The sequence below is a fragment of the Venustampulla echinocandica genome (genome assembly GCF_003357145.1).
Source record: "Venustampulla echinocandica strain BP 5553 chromosome Unknown scaffold_10, whole genome shotgun sequence".
NCBI lineage: Eukaryota > Fungi > Ascomycota > Leotiomycetes > Helotiales > Pleuroascaceae > Venustampulla > Venustampulla echinocandica.
This window is the reverse complement of record NW_022474215.1, coordinates 1,070,769-1,092,272: the sequence shown is the minus strand read 5'-3', so window position 1 is coordinate 1,092,272 and position 21,504 is coordinate 1,070,769. Positions and strand designations below refer to the sequence as shown.

Genomic DNA, 21,504 nt, shown 5'->3' with positions numbered 1-21,504 from the left:
AAATTGGGGCCCCAAATGTCCGCGATTATTACTGCAAAGTCCCAGAAGAGACCCCGAAGTAGTCGCAGTAGGGACAGTGCCAGTGCCATTGTACTCGCCCGTACCGCTGTGCCGCCATGTCCCCTACGGAGTACAAACAGATACATGCAACCCTAATAATAACGCGGCGCTCTCAGGCGTCCAGGCCACACTGCAGAAGAACCACCACCAACAAACCACAACCACAACCACAACACCACAACACCACCTCCTCAACCTCTCCTTCTCCTAACCTCCTCCTCCTCCTCACCCACTACCACACCACTACCACCACCACCGCCTCTCCTCCCCCCCAAAAGTGGTGTTCACGACTCGACCGACCGCCATGACATGACTTGACGCATGCTCTTCTTTCTTGCGCCAGTCCGCCGATTTCCCGTGGCTACCAGCGCTGTAGATACAGCAGCATCGCGGGTGTCGCCATGAGCGTCGGCCCTTCGCCTGAGCCATCACTCCTTCTGGCCAGGCACGAGAACGCTCATCGCGAGCATGCCCTTCAGCTTCAACACAGTCACCAGCACCAGCACCAGCAGCATCACAAACAACACAACCTCCGGCACCAGCATCAACACCAAGTAATACACAATGCGCAAAAGCGAGAGCCCCAAGCCGGTGCCGATTCCGCGCCCCCCTCCGTGGTGACCGCCGTGGTGACCGTCTCCTACCTGCAGCAGATCAATGTTGATCCCCAGGGCAATACCTACACCATCGAAACGCTCCTACCGACCTCTCCCTCGCCGATAATCATAACCACCTCTGCCGCTTCCGCCGCCTTAGATTCGGCTCCAGCAGCATCCTCAACGCCTCCCACTGCTCCGTCCACTGATGCTCCTGCCGTTACTCCACAGTCTTTACTTCCTAGTCCACGCATATCTTCGTCTTTGACGTCCGCTCCTTCGATACCCACCAATTTCGCGTCGCTCATTGTCAATTCTAATTCAACCACATGTAAGCTCAAGGGTAATTGATGGATGGGATGGCGACGTTGGTTGCTGACTACTGTAAATAGCACCCTTAATTTCAGGTGCCAGCAACACTACTGCTACCTTTTTAAACTCGACCGTCTCCTCAACATCCTTCGCGTACCTTGCCTCGTCAAGTTTAACTTCTGCTGAAAGGTCTTTTACCTCCTCCTCCTCGACTCCCTCCTCCCTCAGCTCGTCGTCTGGAAACCCCACCTCCACAGGCCTTGGTGGATATATCGGTGGGGCATCAGGCGTGGCTCCGGGTGGCGGCCCCTCGAGCACGGCGGCTTCTGGAAATGATTCTAGTTCTGATTCCGGATCGGCCCCATCCACACCCGTTGTTGTTGGGAGTGTAGTAGGCAGTGTTGCCGGGCTGGCCTTGATTATCTTCTTCGTTCTGTTTCTGGCTAGATGGCGGAAACAGAGGAGCATGCTGTCCTTGGGTAGTGGGAATGAACCCGCCGACTCTGCCGCACCACGGGATGGGCCTTCAGGGCCCTATGGTGGCATGGCACAGCGACGGTCGACTGCCTTTGCCGTCCCAGCTGCTTTGGCTAGCCTCACTGGATACAACAAACGGTCGTCCCAAAAAACCGAACGCACGTTATCGTCAACTGCCGGCAGCGAAAGAGGGTTCTACCGCGTTTCTGGGAGGAAACTGCCGTCAGTATTGCACAGCGGCGGCGATGGCTACGGCGGCGGCCTACATGAAGTCAATACCTTGAGCGGATCATCGTTCTACCATGACTCGACCGGCTTCTATGGCGGATCTGGGCCGGGCCCCTCTACGAGTAGCCCTCTGGCATCGCCCGTTGAAGTGACCATGGACCGTGATAGCGGGGTGCCTGTTATGCGACCAAGTCCCGCCCGAACGCCCGTCACCGAACATGGGCCTTTTTTGTCGACAGCCACGCCGCCACCCCCAAGACGACCTGACCTACTCGGTCGTTCCCATCCATCCCAGGATGGATCACACGGGTCGAGGTTTACTGAAGAGGTCTGACGGAGAGAATCTTGTAGCCCCCTGCATCACGAAGTGTCTGTGCCACTGCACAACCATTTCGGAACCAGATGACGACGAATCTGCTTTCACTTCTCTGTAGATATTGACAAGTCTCGCCCAAGGGCTGTGCCGCGCGCACTTGCTCCAGGATGTTTGCTTGGATATCATGGCAAGCTTTGCATTTCATTAGCGTCTAATCCTCTGATGTATTTACCACCAGACATGTCTAATAACGGCAGTGATGCGAGGCCATCTACGAAGGATTTGTTGCAAAAACAGCCGAGACAGTCTGCCTTCATGAGGCACGCTCCTTCTGGGTTAGCAGGGGACATGAGCGCTGGCTGCTGCTGCTCTAAAACTCTCGGCCTATTTCACTTTGTATAGTACTGTGTGTAGCTCAGATCGCATCGATTTGTAAGGCTAAATATAATGTTTCCCACGTATGACGTGGAATTTTGTCTTGGTGATATAGCCTTGGCTATTCTCGCCTGTCCCCTTCCAGGTCGAAGAGCGGGATGGCCACCTGTGTGAAGGTAGATATGTCAAGCAAAACACCCTTGAGCTTCACTCTGGGTGATACGTAGTACGTAGGTACAACGCCGGTATTTGTCAGAAATAGTGATTCGGCGCCAGGCCAGAGCGGGAGTGTCTGCCTCGGAGGTTGGTCTTGGGGACGGGGACTGCCGTTGAGATCGTTTCATGATTGTCTCAGCGGTGCACAGGCATGGGCTGTGGGGTGATGGGTGTGGCGGAATGAATGTCCGACTCGGCGGAGTTAACAAGTCCCATCGATCTAGGTAAGGTCCCAAGGTACATACATTATTACCGGCGCTGCACTCGTAGCATTGCCTGCTGTGTAATAGGCATTTGGGGTTGAAGATCCTAGCAGTGGACCGGATTCGAGTCTTGGAGGGGGATATTATTAGTCTAGTGCCTGCCTGCCTTTGCCCACGCACCATTCCAAAGGGAAGAAGATAGTGGGTAAAGAATCGTCCATAGTAACTTATCAGCTGCCATGACTTTATGAGCGTTTCCTTCCCGGGCAAAATATTACCTTGAAGACTTGCCGAGTTCAAGTTGGCCGTAAGCAAAGCAGCAAGCTGCTTGGGGCCACAGACTCCTTCCAATATGCTCATACGTAGTAGTTAGTAGGTTTGTTTCAAAGGCCTTGTGAAGCTGTGGTGTGTTCTGGGCAAAACATCGGGTAGCAGTGTGGCACGAAGCTGAGGCGCCCGCTCTCAAGCAAAGCGGCAGTCTTACTGTGTCATCCACAACTCTCCCTGTTCGAAACCACGAATGCCCCCGTATGGCCCCCCTGTGTACATGTAGGTAGTTGGCCTATCTTATCGTCTTTCCCGAGGAGCACATCTGCCAGTTTCCGCTGTTGCTATTCACAGCACAGTAGTGCCCGGCCGTCTTTCGTCTTTCGTCTCCCTCGACCCATCATCCTTCACGGCAACACTAACCAACCAACATTGACTTTGTAGCGCTGTACGAAGTACACGCACAATCGACTTGACGGAGTAAGTAGCCCTAGTTGCGACTAGTGTGCTGCATCTTGTACTTGCACCCGAAAACGATTACGAATCTTGGATATTCCCGCTTTGACCAGAGACACGAGACGGATCTCTTTCACCACCACCGCCAACACCGCTCGGGAGTCAGGACACCAGAAAGAGGGCCGCCCGCGGATTTTCGATTTCCTCCCCCTCTCCCCCTCATCGTATCTTTGCTGAATGGGCGATCTCGCAGAACCAGTCTCTAACTCTAATGATGGACCCGCGTCACCACGATAACAACGGCTTCCAGATGCCTCAGATATCCGCGCCTCCGCTAATCAATGCACCGCCCCAGATCTTCGGCGCCTATAGCGCCGATGGGATGCAAATGCCCGCGAACATCCCAGATCTACCACATGGTATCTTTGGAGATGGAACATTGCTGGACGAGAGTAACGAGGCCAAACGGAGGAGGATCGCGCGGGCTTGCGATATGTGTAGGAAGAAGAAGATCAAGTGCGATGGAAAGATGCCAGCCTGCTCGCACTGCATAAATTATAAGACGGAATGTGTCTTCACTCAGGTGGAGAAGAAGAGGAATCCTCCCAAGGGCGCAAAATATATTGAGGGGCTCGAAAACAGACTAGGAAGGATGGAAAGCCTGCTTAAGCTCTCTGGGCTTCTCAAGGAGGATGACAATGGGCGAACAGACTTGGGCACATTGGAGAAACGGCTTGCGGAAAACCAGGCCCAGAGAGCCTCCCAAGCACCAACCTCAAACCCTACGTCCCCATCACCAAGCTCGCACACAGAGGCAAACAACTCTACTCCTCGAAGCAACATTGCGTCGCCCGAACCAATCAAAAACGGCGACAATCGTCATCCATTGACCGAGCAGAAGCAAGGGGAGGGAGTTGAGGAGCTCTCTGACATGATGTGCTCCTTAGTCACGAACAACTGTGGCGAGACCCGATACATAGGTAGGATGCCCTCCCGAATTCCTCTTGAATGCTTGCGCTGATGTATTGATAGGTTCCTCTTCCGGGTTTTCTATTTTCTCACCCAAGGGAATCCAATGGGTCAATCAAAAGACGGGTGACTCCTCCTTCCAGGAGATGATCTCGTCAGCTTCAGTAGACGAAAATAAGTCCGTGTACTGGAAACCGGAAGTATTTGGAGATTTATTCCAAAGGCGGATATTCAAGCAACTGCCGCCTAAGAATGAATGCGTTTCCTTAATGAAGGACTACTTCGAGAATTTCAACTGCATGTTCCCGCTTTTCCACCAACCAACGTTCATGCACCTGGTTGATAGACAGTACTCTCGAGATCCATATGAAGGCTCAGGATGGTGGGCAAGTTTGAATGTTGCCCTTGCCATAGCTCATAGACTTCGGGTTGTGAGTAATCTCGTACCCGCTGAAGAAGATGAGAAGGCGTGGGGGTATTTGAAGAATGCTATGGGTGTTTTCACCGAGCTGACGCTGCGCAACACTGATCTTCTCAGCGTCCAGGCCCTTCTAGGAATGGCTCTTTTCCTGCAGGGAACGCCTAATCCGCAACCTTCCTTCTTTCTTGTGGCAGCTGCCATCCGCTCGTCCCATACCATTGGGTTGCATAAGAAAGGATCGGGCTTCAACCTGAACCCCGTTGAGATTGAGCAGCGAAAACGAGTGTTTTGGATCGGGTACATGTTGGACAAGGACATTTGCCTGCGGTCAGGACGTCCTCCGGTGCAAGACGACGACGACTGGAACGTTGAATTGCCAAGCGCGGATCCCGAGGATAACATAGGCAATATTCCTTTGGCCGATGGAAAGGGCAAGGTCAATCTTTTCCGTCTGATGTGTGAGTTCACTACTATCGAGAGCAAGGTATATAAGCAGCTCTATTCCACCAAGGCCGCCAAGCAATCCGATGGGGAGCTTCTCAACACCATCGGAGAACTAGATAGGCAGCTCGAAGAATGGAAGGACAGCATACCTATTGACTTCCGTCCGGAACACGAGATCAAGGCCTCGCATACCCCATTAATCCTCCACGTTGTGGTTCTTCACTTTGCATATTACAACTGTCTTACTACTATCCACCGCATGTCAATCCATCACGGATACTGGACTAGTCGGTTGTCCAACTACGCTATCCAGGGTCTGAACGCCAGACCACTGAATCCTCGTGTGTTCTCATCCGCCGCTTTATGTGTATCCGCTGCACGAGCGTCAATTCACCTCATAAAATACGTCCCGCAAGGAGATTTTGCATGCGTCTGGTAGGTCTTGCTATGGAGACGGCCATCCGAAGTGGTGCTAACATTTTCTAGGCTCATTTTATACTTTCCTGTCTCAGCTCTTGTAACACTATTTGGAAATATCCTGCAAAATCCCCAAGATCCAAGGGCCCAGTCAGATGTCCGGTTAATGAACCTCGTCGTTAGCTTTCTGTCGATGCTGGGCAACGAAGAAGAAAATGGAGGGGTAAAACGAATGCTGGGAGTCTGTTCCGAATTTGAAAGGATTGCTAAAGTCGTTTTGGACAAGGCGGAAAAGGATACCTCATCGAGGAGAAAGCGCAAAAGCCACGAAGACCATGTCGCAAAAGCAAGGCAAAATGGAATTTCTAGTTCTGGACCTCCTCCGCAGACATCGATGCCGAGCAATGCCCACACGCCCAATGCCCACACGCCCAATGCCCACACGCCCAATGCCCATACACCCGCCATGGCAGGATTATTTTCTCCGGGAATCGACAGTCAAATGAATCTACAACAGAACGCGTTTGGCTCTAGTCCAATGGGTACGAATGGATCGCCGCCCCCCGGAACCTGGCAGACTGAATTCGGTAGTGACTACGCCACTCCGGCATCAGGCATGAATTCCCTCCCAGATATGGGATATACTAACGGCAATGGGGTGAACTCGCCTCTCAACATCAACTCTTTCCAACAACCCTTCGTGCCTCAAGATTTGTGGCAGATGCCCATGACACTGGAATGGGATTGGGCGGACATGACGGGTGGTGCATACCCAAGTTTTGAGAATGGCGTTATGGGGGACCCGGCCTTGCAGAATAGTAACAACCAGCATCTGCAACATCAGCCGATATAGGCAAGTCTGCAGGATCATGATGAGAAAATGTGTCGCAATTGGAGAGAATGGCGTTATGGCCTAGATTTGGAGGCTTTTTGCCCGGCGCGGTTTGAATTTAATGAGGACATATGCTATGTTTTTGCTATCACGTTTTGCTAGCGCAGTTAAGGGCATGATAATGTATCTCTACTCAGAATGGTCATATGGCTGCATGCCTATGGCTGATGTATCAACCCATAATTCTTGTTATTATTGCACCATATTAGAGCGTCTGGCCTTTGAAGTTCGCAATAGTGGAAATATCTATCTAAGCCCCAACTACAAGGTTTATCCGTGCTACCTACGAAGTACTGTACATCCCATGCAAAATCTCTGGTTGGATACCACGTGACCATATATTGCGTCCGACCAGGCAGGCTGAGCGACGTACCGTCTCTGTGCTAACTCCGTGCGTACTCGTACTCGCTTTGGAACCTACGATAGTCATGACCATCACGATTTCTTTTTCGACCGCCAACCTCAACATCAACATCCTACCCCTCTATTTGCCAATTCAATAGCGCAAGGGTCACTGCAATCAAGAACACAGTGGCTCTTCCCTCCGCTATCATCAATCCTCTTCCCTCTAGCCAAGCATGACCTCCATAGTACGGCAGTCGAGCAGCACGTTCGCTAGAATATCTAGATCCTCTCTCCAACGCGCCACCCGCTCATCTCTCCGAACATCAAACCACGCACCAGCATTTGCATCGCAAGTATCAGCGTACCAAGCTCGATCTTTTGCAAGCAATCCGCCTAAGAAGCCGAAGAAGGATAACAATGGCGCAAAGAAGGAAGAGTCCAAGGTAGCAGGGAAAAAGGGTGCTTCCGAGCAACCCATCAAACCTACACCAGGAACAGAGAATCTTGACAATGAGCAAACACCACTATCGCCGAAAGATGGAGAAGAGGGGCCTCCCGAGACCCCTCTGCCAGAGGGGATGACGCCGTTGAATCCGGAGGATCAGAGGGCGATGGAGGAACTACTCGATACGCTGAAGAAGGGCTTACCAAAAGGGCAGGTAGAGATCATTGAAAAGTCGTTTGAAGCGATGAAGCAAGATGGTATCCCTAAAGAGCTAAGAGAGCTGATGGACGATATGAGGGGGAAGCCAATGACTCTTGCGGCAGCGGCGAAATTGACACGGTTGACCAGCCAGCTAGCCCGGAAGCAGGCGGAGAGGGATATGGGAGATAAGGGCACGGATTTTGAGAGTAAAGAGCCAAAAGGTGCGGAAGGTGGTGCTGGTGGCTCCCCACCACCCGGAGGGGATGGAAAGAATAAGAAACAGGGCGGGTTTAAGACCTCGGAGATCAAGATTGATACGAGCTCGTTAATATTGTCTGCTTTTGTCTCATACCTTATGTACAGGATGGTTATGCCGGGCGAGACCGGGCGAGATATCACCTACCAAGAATTCCGCAGCACATTTTTCGATAAGGGACTTGTGGAGAAGCTCACGGTTCTCAACCGAGATCGAGTGCGAGTCGAGCTACACCGCGAGGCTACCCAGGCCATGTACCCCGACTCTCCGGCGGCCAATCCTAGCTTCCACTACTACTTCTCAATAGGCTCAGTTGAATCTTTTGAGCGACAATTAGATGAAGCACAGAACGAGCTTGGAATCCCCAGTTCAGAACGGATACCGGTCAGCTACAGCACTGATACCGATGCATGGGCTCTCATGTTAAGTTTTGGCCCTACGGTTCTTTTTATTGGGGCCATCTTCTATCTTTCAAGGAGAGCTTCTTCGGGAGGTGGGGGTGCAAATGGTGTCTTTGGCATGGGGAAAAGCCGGGCCAGACAATTCAACCATGAGACGGATGTCAAGGTCAAATTCAAAGATGTTGCCGGCATGGATGAAGCAAAGCAAGAAATTATGGAGTTTGTTGCCTTCCTGAAGACACCCGAGCGCTTCCAAAGGCTTGGTGCTAAAATTCCCCGAGGAGCTATTCTTTCTGGCCCCCCCGGTACTGGTAAGACTTTGCTAGCAAAGGCTACTGCGGGAGAGTCACAGGTGCCTTTCTACACGGTCAGTGGTTCTGAGTTCGTGGAGATGTTCGTTGGTGTTGGTGCGTCAAGAGTCAGGGATCTCTTCGCTATTGCAAGGAAAAACACGCCTTGTATTATCTTCATTGATGAAATAGATGCAATTGGCAAGTCTCGTGGCAAGGGCGGCTCTTTTGGTGGTGGGAACGATGAACGAGAGGCGACATTGAACCAGATTCTGACTGAAATGGATGGCTTCAATACTTCCGAGCAAGTGGTCGTCCTCGCTGGTACCAACAGGCCGGATGTGCTTGACAAAGCATTGATGCGTCCTGGTCGCTTCGACAGACATATCGCAATTGACCGACCGACGATGGAAGGCCGGAAGCAAATCTTCCAAGTCCACTTGAAGAAGATTGTCACGAATGAAGATATTGAATTCTTGACTGGGCGTCTAGCGGCTCTCACTCCTGGGTTCTCGGGCGCCGACATTGGCAACTGTTGTAACGAGGCCGCTCTAATAGGTACGTACATGTTAACCGCGGTCATGTTTTTAACAACTAACAGCTCATAGCTGCACGGACAAATGCTCAATTCGTAGTAATGAAGCACTTCGAGCAAGCAGTTGAACGTGTCATTGGCGGACTGGAAAAGAAATCGCTTATACTTTCGCCTGAAGAGAAGAGGACAGTTGCCTACCATGAGGCTGGCCACGCCATCTGTGGTTGGTACTTCAAATACGCCGACCCGCTCCTCAAAGTGTCTATCATTCCTCGCGGCCAAGGTGCCCTTGGGTATGCGCAGTACCTCCCTGCCGGTGACACCTACCTTATGAATGTAAACCAGCTCATGGATCGGATGGCGATGACGCTCGGCGGCCGAGTATCAGAAGAATTACACTTCGACACCGTGACCTCTGGCGCGTCGGATGACTTTAACAAGGTTACACGAATGGCTACAGCCATGGTTACAAAATGGGGCATGAGCAAGAAACTAGGCCCCTTACACTTCGAAGACGATGAGCAGAAATTACACAAGCCCTTTGCAGAAGCAACAGCTCAAACTATTGACTCCGAAGTCCGGAGGATAGTGGATGAAGCGTACCAACAATGCACAGATCTTCTCAAGGAAAAGAAGAAAGAGATCGGGATTGTGGCAGAGGAATTGCTCACCAAGGAGGTTATTGGCAGAGAGGATATGGTGCGCTTGCTTGGCAAGCGGCCGTTTGAGGATAACAAGGACTTCATCAAGTACTTCGGTGGCCAGAAAGGAGAAAAAAGCGCGCCGCCACCGTTCCAAACAGAGAACACGGATTCCCCTCCAGACGACTCGGCAACCCCAGCATAACAGCCAAGCCGGGTCTTTTGTGTCAAATTATGTATTTTATCAACACTCAACCGCTAGGTAACTTTGGAGAAAGAGAAAAGGCAGAGGCGGATTACCTGTACAGACATTGCATTTTCGGGCGTCGATCTAAATAAACCTGTTGACCATGGATTATCACTTTGGGATAGGTGGGCGTAGTGTTGCTATTTGAGCAGAACAAGAAAGGAAGAAGACAAATTCCACTCCAATCCTCAGACCATGCCATGCGCTGCCTTGTATCTATATTTTATTTTGTTCCAACTGTGCTCCAACCAAACTTTGTACGATATGATTGTGGGAAAATAAGTTTCAGGGGCAAGTACAAGTACCTAGGTGGAACATGTAGCCTGAGAGCTCAAAATAACCTTGCTACTTTAGTTGTCTCCACTCAGGTACCGAACCACTAGTCCACGCCTCGGACGATAATAAAGCGAGACCTCTTGATTTCCGTTGCGTACTCCGTAAATTTAAATTTCTAAAGAAAATCCTCCTGCAGACTGTCAAATCGATGCGACCCCGTTGGACAGCCCTTGCTGCCAGAACAGAGCGATGCCAAGCCGCTGTACGGCGTCCTAATTCCTCGCAAAGGTATGCCTCAACGTTCCTACGAAAACATCGAAATGAGCTTTCCATCTTAGGAGAGTCCTGTGATGGTTTCACTAAGTGCCAGCGACCGAATGTAAGACTTCCAATTTCACTGGCGGTATCTCCAGCTCCAAGACTTAGAACAACCACAATCCCTCGATATATGTCGACAACGATGCCCGCGCGCGGCCCCCTTGAGCTCCATAAGAAAACAGTTGAAGAGGTCTCCAGGAGTGTGCGTCAATACTTTGAGAAGGGCGAGAAGTTCCGTATATACCATGGCTCAACGAACAGCACACGGCAATCCACCCTCAAGCGCAATCTGGTTGATACTAGCGCTTTGTCAAATGTGTTAAAGGTCGATGTGAAATCGAAGACATGTCTAGTGGAGCCCAATGTCCCTATGGACCGGTTGGTGGAGGCGACATTGCAACATGGGCTTGTGCCGCCTGTAGTTATGGAATTTCCGGGAATCACAGTAGGGGGCGGATATTCAGGGACATCTGGGGAAAGCAGCTCTTTTAAACACGGCTTTTTTGATCGAACAATCAACTATGTTGAGATGGTAACCGCGGACGGTACTGTTACAACTTTGTCCCCTACGGAGAAGCCGGATTTGTTTCGAGGTGCAGCTGGTGCCGTGGGAACTTTTGGAGTTACAACTTTAGTTGAACTGCAACTTCATGAGGCTAAGAAGTACGTCGAGACCACATATCACCCTGTGTCGAGCATGGCAATGGCCATACAAAAGCTTAAGGAGGCGACTGCTGATTCTGGCCTGGACTATGTTGACGGGATTATGTTTTCCCAGACAAATGGGGCAGTTATTACGGGGCGACTTACAGATGATCGCAAAGAAGACCTCCCGGTGCAACGGTTCAGCGGTGCTTGGGATCCCTGGTTCTATATGCACGTTGAGAACCAGATCACCAACTGCACAGAACCCACTGTGGAAGCCATTCCTCTAGCTGAGTATCTCTTCCGGTACGATCGCGGAGGTTTTTGGGTGGGTGCATCCGCGTTCCAGTACTTCAAGGTACCCTTCAATCGATTCACCCGCTGGTTCCTCGACGATTTCCTCCACACGAGAATGATGTACACGGCCCTTCACGCCAGCGGCCAATCCAAAAAATACGTTGTTCAGGACCTCGCCCTCCCGTACCCTACAGCCACACAATTCGTTGAATATACAGACAAAAATTTCGGTATATACCCCCTGTGGCTCTGCCCATTGAGACAGAGTCCTCAGCCAACTATGCATCCCCACTACAATGAAACTACGCCAAACGGTAACGAATTAGAACCGATGCTTAACATTGGTCTTTGGGGCTTTGGACCTGAGAACCACGACGAGTTCGTCCATAAGAACAGGGATCTAGAGCGAAAACTAAAGGAGCTTGGTGGGATGAAATGGCTTTATGCACATACATACTATACCGAGGATGAATTTTGGGAGCAATTTGATCGAAAATGGTACGAGCAGCTGCGGGAGAAATATAACGCAGCGTCACTGCCTACCGTGTATGAGAAGGTGAAAGTAGATATTCAGGCAGAGAAGAAGGCTGAGAAAGGGGCATTTTTCCGGACAACGTGGCCTTTTAGCGGGTTCTATGGCATCAAAAAAGCGATTGAGAGCCGTTCGTATGTCGATGCTAGGAAGTCGTTGTGGAAATCACTTGGAAAATAGACGCATAGAAGTGGGGTGGGGTTCTGTCTTGTATTGGTACATCGGTCTCCCTCATTAGATTTAAATAATATCACTGGGACAAAATGTCTCGGTTTACTCATCATCCCAACAACTATGGTGCTGTTGATAGGTTAAGATAAGATAGCAGGGCATAAGGTGGGAGCGGAGACACTAGTAATTGTTTGTTGGTTCCCGCAAATCTGAAATGGTTCTCAATCACCTAGTGTTATGCAACGGAATTATTGCAAGGCAAAGCCGGTTTTATGACTTGGTGATATACTCAGGATAGAATTGAGCACCCGAGCAATGCAGAACACTATTAGATACTACAAGAGTTGACTGCCAGGAAGCATGTGATTAAGAAAGGCGAGATATCATGAGTTCAATTGACTTTTTATGCAGAGCTATCTGTGTTTCTGGAGCTTAATCCTGCATGATGCAAGAAACGAAATAGGGTATCAAAACCACAACCATTCCGGTATTACTCCAAGCGCTGTTCAAGATAGGTACATGCTCAATGATAGTCCGGATTGCCCATTTTGTTCCTCTCGCCGGCTAGTAGAAGAATCCGATGATCTTGCCGGCAACATGCTTGCGTCTTGCCTCCTCGTGGTCCATGATACCAGCAGAGGTTGTGAGCACGATGTATCCGAATTGACGAGATGGCAGAAGCTTGACAACCCACTTCTCGAGATCACCGAGGCGGACGTTATAACGGGGCGAGATAACACCAGTCTTGTTGAGGCTATAAATTGAAATTAGCGACATTGTAATAAATATCGTCAGAGGTTTATTATTACCGGCCGCTCAACTGTACCACTATTTTACCGGACCGATGATCGTCGATTTCTTCGAATTCGCCGATGTAGCCTGCAGTAAGAGTATATAAGTATGTTATGTTGCGAAAGATTAAACGTGTAACGTCAGGGGGAAAATCAGAGAACGTGTAAGATCCTCGCAGTATGATATATCGGCAACTTAAAGGACTTTGGTCGTGTTGGATTGAGACCATCATCTAGTTATCATGCCGAATGGAGTTGGAGTTGAAGGTGAAGAACCCGAAGAGCGACCGCTGACATACCGTGCTTTTGCATGGTGCTAAGGAACTTGACGATAACCTTGGAGCTAGGTCGGATAAGGACTTGTCGCTTTCCGGACTTCTCGGCGTTGTTGATGGCATTGAGCGCATCGTTGAGGACTGAGGTCTTAACCATTTTGGCGTTGTAGAGATTCTCAAATCGATCAAGAGGGAAATGAGGTATCTGCAGGAGGTAGATGTTAGCCTTCATGGGCTCGGAGCAGGGAGAGTGCCCTCATGATTGACAAGAGGGTTCTTCCGCTCGTTGTAGAAGAGGCGAGACAGTGTCGACGTCTTTCAAAGGCCACGGCCCTGCCACACTTTGATCTGGAAGCTCCGTTGGCCCTGGGAATCGCAGTGGGAGCGGCAGTCGCGGGCGCAAATTGAGTAGACGTCGATTGCTCTCTCTGCCGATCATGAAGGACTTCGACCTGGGCTTTGGAGGAGCACCAGTCGCAACGGGCGATGCATATACATACCTCTGGATTGCGCGGTGGCTTTGATTGTTGGTATTGGGGAAGATTGCGGATGTCCAGCGAAAAGAAGTTCTCGATGCGCGAGCTTAGAATTATTATTCCAGTGTGCCGCACGGTCCAGGCCGCGGGCTTCGGCTAAGCTAAGCGAGCGCTCACAAGGCTAGCATTTCAATCGATTAAACACTCGCACGAAATCTAAACTCGAGAAATACAACCCAACCGAATTTCCACTCTTTCCTTCTCGCAACAAACCCCAACTTGTTCTTCGAGGACCGGAAGATATCAAATCTAAGCCAAGATGGTATGTGCCTCTCTCGCGATCCCCAGTCTCAACTTTTGCTAAAACCCCCCCGGTCTGACGCAGAAGACACCACCTCCAACGCCCCCGATGTCGCTGAGGTCGACGAGGTCGAGGTTTCTGGCGATGCTCCATCCAAGGGGCAAATGTCCGTTCTTGATGCTTTGAAGGGTGTTTTGAAGCTCGCCCTCATGCACGATGGCCTCGCACGCGGTCTGCGCGAAGCCTCGAAAGCCCTGGATAGACGTCAAGCACACATGTGCGTCTTGAACGAGGCATGCGAGGAGGAGGCATACAAGAAGCTGGTCGTTGCGCTGTGCTCCGAGCACAAGATCCCCTTGATCAAGGTTCCTGATGGAAAGCAATTGGGCGAGTGGGCTGGTCTCTGTGAGTACTGCACTATATGCACCACGATTTGTATCTGGAATTTCGCTGACAACTGGTTCTAGGTGTTTTGGATCGTGAAGGCAACGCCCGCAAGGTTGTTAACTGCTCTTGTGTCGTTGTCAAGGACTGGGGTGAGGAGTCTCAGGAGCGCTCGATTCTTCTCAACTACTTCCAGACCGAGCAGTAAATGCAATTCAAAAATTCAAATGGAACCAAGGAGTTTGCTTGCGGCGGATAGACGTTTGGCCATTGCTGAGCTTTCCTTCTGATGTATTCTACTCGTGATGCATTATGGCGGGCAATGAAATTAGCATATGGGCGCATATCCAGATAAATTTCCCACCAGTGCTCCTATGAAACAGATATTATTCATACGCCGGACTCCACATGTTTTCCCTGCAGTGCAACGCCAGTGTCATTTTCTACCCTCAACCATCATGATGTGATACCCGAATCCGGTTTTGGCCTCCGCATATCTTGGATTTGCCGTAGTGGAGGCTTCCAGCTCGAAAGCAACCGTTTCGAATGCAGGCTCCAGGTCGCCCCTCCTCTTCCATCCCAAAGCGCCCCCTAGAGAGATTCCTTTCAGCGTTCCCCTTATTAGCAGTAAATACGCGCGTAGTCGCACATACCAGCTCTAGCTTTATCCTCCGAAAACTCCTTTGCAACTTCGTCAAACTTCGCACCACCCTTCAACTTCTCCAGGGCTTCTTCCTTTTTCGCATGCTTCTCGCACTGATAACATAATCGTCAGACCCACGTCTTCCTCGAATGCTTTCCTCAAGCCGGGAGACGGACCAGAATATGCCGGACATTGATCTGCTGCGCGCCCTTGACCTTCCCGCCCTTCTCCTCAGGCTCGGCCTTGCCTTTGCCCTTCCCCTTGTCTTTTGCAGCCGCGCCTTTATCTGCGCCCTTGTTTTTGGGTGCCATTCTCGTCAGAGTAGTTTCGGAGACAGGAGGCGCTTCTGGTGTTGTCTGCGTGGTTTGTTGCGCGTATGGAGGGGTACTGTAGATGTAAATGTAGAAGCGAGGGGACAAGAAGCCCGCCCGCCGATCCTCGGATGTGTGACGTTTTGGGGGAAAACTTAAGCTTGTCTCGCTTCGATGTCGTACTTCCTATAATACTATTGCTAGACCTTCAGCATTTGACAAATATTTATGCTCGATATCCAGAAGCAGGAAAATCATATAACTTCAACTTCAACTTCGATAAGCTGTGATTAGTAAATTAGTTATATGATCGATATTTTGCTGCTTATGATATGCTGTGGATAGTGGTATGGGCGCCGCCAAGTCAAATAACATTAGCTTCGAACACTCCCTTCACCACTCAACGTGCATTTCCACTCCGCATTTCCACTTCAACTCAGAAAAATAAATTACAATGCCAACTATGGAACCTTCACTGGGCATAGAGAGAAACCAGGCAGGATCAAAACCGCCTCATCTGGACCGCTTCCACCAACTTGTCGCCGACCTTTCCACAATCTTGGGTCCTTCATCTGGCCTCAACTCCGAAGATGTAAACGTCCAAGAATTACAATCTCTAATGGAAGACTATGTGTCCAATCAAGAGGACTGGAAGCAATATGCATTCTCGGATTCCTCCCGCGGTTACACCCGCAACCTCGTAGACGAAGGGAATGGAGAAAGCAACCTTGTGAGCTCATACCAACTATAACCAAGTCTCTCTTTTTTTTAGGCTGCTTGCTAACATATATATCACCCGTAAAAGCTAGTGCTTGTTTGGACACCAGGAAAGGGAAGCTCAGTGCATGATCACGCTGGCGCACACTGCCTGATGAAAATCCTCAAGGGAACCCTGGTCGAGACAAGATATGAATTTCCTCAGAATCCGGTTACGCCCCCGGAAATTATCAAGGAGACAGTGTATAAGCAGGATCAGGTCACATATATGTCCGATGAACTGGGTGTACATAAGATTTCCAACCCGGATCCACTCAATGTTGCTGTGAGCTTACATCGTATGTTCAAACGCTCTGCCATTGGTTGTGAACTACGGCTGATGATATTCGTAGTTTATACTCCCCCAAACGCAGCTAAGTTAGGAGTCCGTATCTTCAATGAGAAGACCGGAAAGAGCCACCATACCACGCAAAGCAACTTCTTTTCTGTTTTTGGGCGGAAGATCTAGACCGTTCGTGAGCTGACCAAGGGTTGGAGTGAGCTCGCAGGCTGATGGCTCGGGGGCCTGGTTGGGTATAAGATATGGAAAAATAGGGCGAATGCATCATATGGAGTTTCTCCCTTCTCATATTTACCACTTACAGAGTAATAGTCTGGGAGCGGGAGTTGTGAGAATCTGGAGGCAAAATTAAAATCTAGTACACTTAAAACTGATAGAAAACGGCAACGCTTCACCTGTTAGAACAACCCGGTCTGGGGGCGTTACTCCATATTTATCCCACGCGGATTAATGTATGCCATCGAATGATCCATTCCAATAATGTGATGGTACCTTTTGCTGCCATCTACATAGCCGCCGCTTACACTCTTGATATGTCTAAAATTACCCATTGCTACTATTTCTAAAGACAGTTTAAACTTGCTAAAATCTTTCTTTCCTAGAGTTCATCTGGCTTGTTCTAGCGACCCATAGAAGTCGATATTCTTGAATCTCTGTAGCAAAATAACAAGGTATGGCATAACATGCCACTACCGGAAGGAAACCCCAAAATTGGAGTGATGTAAGAGGTACAATGCGTAGGAAAATGGAGGAAGGATTTGTATCAATAGGGTATCTAGTATCGTAATAGCGTAGAAGAGTGAGCGAGGGAAGCGCTGATGAGAAAAAGGTCAGTCGAGGGAGTTATAGTAGGGGGAGGCAAGAGGCTATTGAGAATATATATTTGAGTTTAAACCTTGAGATTTGCATGTAATAAAGATAAATTATTGGGAAGTTCGGAGTAATCACATGCTATAAAGATATAGCGGGGTATTGAGATTTGTGTGTATTTACTAGCAAGTTCTGCAAACGAGTATGTACTCTGTAATAGTCGCCTAAAGGATGACCGAGCAGCTATCCAGACCTAACTCTAAAAGGATGCGCTACCCCGACATCTATGGACACTCGAAAAGCCGTCGACACATACAGGGGCAAGTCTCCGAATACCAGCAACCCGAACTCCGGAAACATGGCCAGCAGCTATGAATATGCGAACCTGACATACAGAATCCATCCCTTATTTCCCATGACCATACTCATGTCAAAGATATCACATCTATCGAGCGCCGCTGTAATCGGGCTTGTACGTCTTGACACCACCCGCCTTCATGAGCTCGCGCAAGGCCATTGTGGCATACTGGCTAACTCCAAGCGTAAATTTAAGGATGACGGCAATTTTCGCTGGTTGAGGCACCGGAACATCGGGGATGTCATTTGCTTGTCGCTTGAGAGGCGTGGAGTCAGTCGTAGGATTTACACAAGGCAGCTGAGTCACTGCCTGTGTATTCTCAGCGGGCTCTATACCCCCCATCTCAATATCCACTGGCTGGATAGAACTCTCGCTAGCAGGCTGTTTTTCCGAAGTTGTGGGTGCATATACCAACGGAACACCACCGCTAGAGTCTTCCAGTGCGCTCACCGATGTGTTGATAGAAGTCGGCTCAGATTTCAGTTTAGAAAGATCAGGAAGAGATATCATGTCTTCGGTTTCAGTTAACCTAAATGGAGCGAACGGGTCGGAGGGCATAGAGCGGCCACTTGGAGTTGAATTAAGTGTCGTCGCTGTAATCAGAGATGGAATGCCTGATGCTGGTTCCTTAGCAGCTTCGCCCTTGGGACCCTCAGCCTCGTGAACGATAGTTGTTACTTTGCCAGTACGTTCTCCCTCGTTTTCAGCTGACGTCTCGATGAAGGTATCTTGGATCATTGGCTGCACGATGTCGCGGGGATCGATGGGCTTAGCGGTTAGCTTCGCCTTCTCCTCAGCTTCAGCGCGGGCTTCGTCCTGGGCCGCAAGCATCGCCGGAGCATCGAGCCATGCATTGTGTGCAGCACTACCTAGATAGCGCTCCTTCATTTGTTTGGTCTCCTCATTCCTGGTGATACCAACGCGGAGATTGGCACGGCGTGGCTGCTGGTAACCTGCCGCACCTTGGGCCTGTCTGGAGCTGAAGGCATTTTGATTGTTTGCTGACTTTGGCTTCGATTTGTCAAGCTTCTCCAGGTCAGTCTCTACTAATTGTTCTGTTTCTTCTCGATAACTCTTGATTTCGTAGGTCATCTCCTTTCCAACTGTGGCCATCAGCTTCCGATAACTTCCACTCAGACTAAAATCTTTCTGCTTCCGACGCATTTCTGCCGGATCGAGGCCGCCACCAGCCTCACTACCCATGAACTCCTTGTAAAAGTCGCCGATATCATTAAGAGGATATTCAACATCGAACCCTGGAGTTGGTAGCACGATGTCATAAACTGTGTATTTGCCACTCTCTGCCTCCTCAGCTGTAAGAGGTCTCGCCCGCTCATAGAGATCATCGTGACTGACAGCAATGTCGTCTGCTGCTGGGTGGACCACAATCTCGCCAGTCTCATCGACATCTTCGCGATTGGAGGATGCAGCTGCAGCTGGAGCTGCGACCAATACAAGATCACCCTTAATAACCTTACATCCATACCGAGTCCAGCGTTCGCTTGCAACCACATTCCAAACCCGAGACTGATATGCGTGAACATACATGGTTCTTAAGTTTCTTGGGATTTGTAAGAGGGCTGCGACGTAATCTTTACTTCTGCTTGTCGAGAGTGCTCTGATTAAGGATGTCTCGCCGGTGAATTTCCTCGGCAGTCTGTCCAGAGCATCCTTCGACTTTCCAGTCATCTTGAAGGAATGAATCGCGTGGGCACGATCTATATCATCTCTGTTGATCTGCTCGGAAATGTGCACATCACCTCCTGAAGCCGATTCACCAGCCAAGGCTTCATTGCTATAGGACAAAATCGCCCATACGGCGCCTTCGAAATTGCCTTGCAAGATTTTCTTGCCTACCTCGTCAGTCCCAATGCCAAATGTGCCGAAGCGCTGTAGGCCAAAGTAATTGATGAACCCATCTGCTTGGAGGTGTTGCGCAGCGTCGCGTACAAGCCTCTCTGCGAGGGCAAGCCTACTAGATCCGTCCAATCCACTTTCGTTAGGGAAGTGGCAATCACGAAGTGTAATGGTGAACTGGTTGCCCCCAAGCTCTCCTAGCTCTAGACGATTCTTTTCATGCTTGAAATTTCCTAGTCGAGAATTTCGCAGAGTAGGGTTGAGCTTGGCCAGAGCATCGGCTCTTTGTCTGTAAACACTGACACGCTGAACTGTAGCTGCTCGGCGATCTTTCGTTCCTGCAAATGCGAAGTCCCGAGGCTTAACTTTGAGTTGACGGCATAAAAAGCTAAGTACTTCCATGGTGTCTTTATTCTCCTTATGTAGGGTAAAATGGAGGAACTGCCCGCCCAGCTCGTCCCATCCAATCTTGCCTTTTGTCTGACCTGGCCGGTTCTGCGCGCGTGGATTTGGCTGGCGAGGTTTACTGTTCTTGCTGGGCTGGACTGAGCGAGCAGCAGTGATCATTATTTTGCTTTCTTCGACAGCCTCTGTTTCCAATCGAGCCTTGAAAATGCGACGGATATCACTATGAATGCGGCCACGCAGCGGTCGGTCCGTGATTGGCTCAGAAAGCATATTTCCAAATGAGGCTGGCTTGGCGCTGGGTTTCGAGAGGACTTTCCAATATAACTTGAAGATCTCATCTGTCAAATCAGAGTTAAAGTAGCTATTCAACAATTGGCGGTTCTCAGGAGTATCAGGGCCACTGATTGATTCAGCTATTGCGTTAAGAGATCCGGCCTCGTTAGGCTGGGCTTTGGAAGTGCTGGAGGAATCTGTAGGATCTGAATCGCCATGGCTTCGAATAGTTGGCAGTGCGGCATTCGGATCGCTTCCGTTCGAGGTGGGCGTTTGCTCGGTTGTCTTGGCCTCTACTATAGAAGTTTCTGGTGATAGCGTTGCTAGGGTGACTGTAGCTTCAGGGCCCCTTGAGATAGCCTTTTCCTCGGGGTTTCTGGCAGTTGAAGTGTCGGTAGTTTCAGACACAGACTTCTGGGCTTCGGTGAGTGGACCCTGTGAACATAGCGAAGATCAGCAAGGCGGTTACCACAGGTCGAGCCATTAGTCAACCTCGGCGGTAGGGAGTGAATGAAGGATAGCGTGTCAAGCTCACCTTTGAAGACAGGGGTTTGAAGACTGGGGCCTTGTCATCAGTGAGATGCACCACAGTACCATCAAGCGCAATCTCATGGACCAAAAAGTCGGTATATCTGTATAGCTCAGTCAGACCTTCGGGCTCGTTCCTTTTTTGTAGTAAACAAACTTAGGAACATATATTCCGCTTGTACAATTGATATGCTGCGCTTCGCACGTGAGCTTTGAGATGGGAAGAAACATGGGCTACCATGACCTCTAGTGTATCCCATAAAGCAGCCAGAGATGTCGAAGGTTTCATATGACCTTCAAATAATGACAAGAATGTCGTGATGTAGTGAGAGCTTTGAAGCAAAAGAAACAGCATGATTAGGGAAATGAAAGTCACATACCTCATTTTTAACGTCCCAGAAAATCCAGGGTTAGAGGTGTTGACAAAATGGAGGATGCCGACGTCAGCTTCACGGCTGTCTGATGTCGTTCGGTTACCATCAATGACACCGAAATTGTTAATTACATCAGCCATCTTGGCCTTTTCCATAGCTTGATGTTCGACAGTATTCGAAAGGCTCGATCGTTGAGTGTTTGAAATCTTTTGTCGTTTGGAAGGGTGCTCAGGTTGCGACTTGGTAGCATCTGCAGCCACTGCGCTAATATCCCCACCAGAGTCGACGCTAGCCATTTTGGGAAGTTTTCTCTGTTGTTATCCTTCTGCCGAATTCAGAAATGCCCAAATTCTTGGATTTGAGTCATAGAGCACCTAGGTATGTATGGGAGGTAACGGTGATGTTTCTC

At 49.8% G+C, this 21,504-nt stretch overlaps 8 protein-coding genes across 8 annotated transcripts; 5 read left to right on the top strand and 3 right to left on the bottom strand.

Annotated features, from left to right (window-relative positions):
- Positions 1-461: 461 nt before the first annotated feature.
- BP5553_09518 (uncharacterized protein) lies at positions 462-2,007 on the top strand (the record flags this gene model as incomplete). The annotated part of the gene is made up of 2 exons (XM_032018141.1): positions 462-987; positions 1,049-2,007. The coding sequence occupies 2 exons, from the start codon at positions 462-464 to the stop codon at positions 2,005-2,007; spliced, it is 1,485 nt and encodes a 494-aa protein (XP_031866048.1).
- Positions 2,008-3,780: 1,773 nt separating this feature from the next.
- Positions 3,781-9,968, top strand: BP5553_09517 (Uncharacterized protein; the record flags this gene model as incomplete). The annotated part of the gene is made up of 6 exons (XM_032018140.1): positions 3,781-4,486; positions 4,539-5,775; positions 5,827-6,575; positions 6,787-6,944; positions 7,222-9,145; positions 9,196-9,968. 6 exons carry the CDS (start codon positions 3,781-3,783, stop codon positions 9,966-9,968), a joined length of 5,547 nt encoding a protein of 1,848 aa, XP_031866047.1.
- A 766-nt stretch (positions 9,969-10,734) lies between these two features.
- Positions 10,735-12,258, top strand: BP5553_09516 (FAD-binding protein; the record flags this gene model as incomplete). The annotated part of the gene is made up of 1 exon (XM_032018139.1): positions 10,735-12,258. The coding sequence occupies one exon, from the start codon at positions 10,735-10,737 to the stop codon at positions 12,256-12,258; it is 1,524 nt and encodes a 507-aa protein (XP_031866046.1).
- A 555-nt stretch (positions 12,259-12,813) lies between these two features.
- BP5553_09515 (40S ribosomal protein S22) lies at positions 12,814-13,472 on the bottom strand (the record flags this gene model as incomplete). The annotated part of the gene is made up of 3 exons (XM_032018138.1): positions 12,814-13,003; positions 13,059-13,128; positions 13,340-13,472. The coding sequence occupies 3 exons, from the start codon at positions 13,470-13,472 to the stop codon at positions 12,814-12,816; spliced, it is 393 nt and encodes a 130-aa protein (XP_031866045.1).
- A 643-nt stretch (positions 13,473-14,115) lies between these two features.
- BP5553_09514 (40S ribosomal protein S12) lies at positions 14,116-14,684 on the top strand (the record flags this gene model as incomplete). Its single annotated transcript, XM_032018137.1, has 2 exons — positions 14,116-14,497; positions 14,560-14,684. 2 exons carry the CDS (start codon positions 14,116-14,118, stop codon positions 14,682-14,684), a joined length of 507 nt encoding a protein of 168 aa, XP_031866044.1.
- Positions 14,685-14,912: 228 nt separating this feature from the next.
- BP5553_09513 (putative Peptidyl-prolyl cis-trans isomerase pin4) lies at positions 14,913-15,430 on the bottom strand (the record flags this gene model as incomplete). Its single annotated transcript, XM_032018136.1, has 3 exons — positions 14,913-15,067; positions 15,130-15,232; positions 15,296-15,430. The coding sequence occupies 3 exons, from the start codon at positions 15,428-15,430 to the stop codon at positions 14,913-14,915; spliced, it is 393 nt and encodes a 130-aa protein (XP_031866043.1).
- Positions 15,431-15,884: 454 nt separating this feature from the next.
- Positions 15,885-16,655, top strand: BP5553_09512 (Uncharacterized protein; the record flags this gene model as incomplete). The annotated part of the gene is made up of 3 exons (XM_032018135.1): positions 15,885-16,160; positions 16,236-16,485; positions 16,540-16,655. 3 exons carry the CDS (start codon positions 15,885-15,887, stop codon positions 16,653-16,655), a joined length of 642 nt encoding a protein of 213 aa, XP_031866042.1.
- A 1,087-nt stretch (positions 16,656-17,742) lies between these two features.
- Positions 17,743-21,391, bottom strand: BP5553_09511 (uncharacterized protein; the record flags this gene model as incomplete). The annotated part of the gene is made up of 3 exons (XM_032018134.1): positions 17,743-20,628; positions 20,729-20,825; positions 21,102-21,391. 3 exons carry the CDS (start codon positions 21,389-21,391, stop codon positions 17,743-17,745), a joined length of 3,273 nt encoding a protein of 1,090 aa, XP_031866041.1.
- Positions 21,392-21,504: the final 113 nt, after the last annotated feature.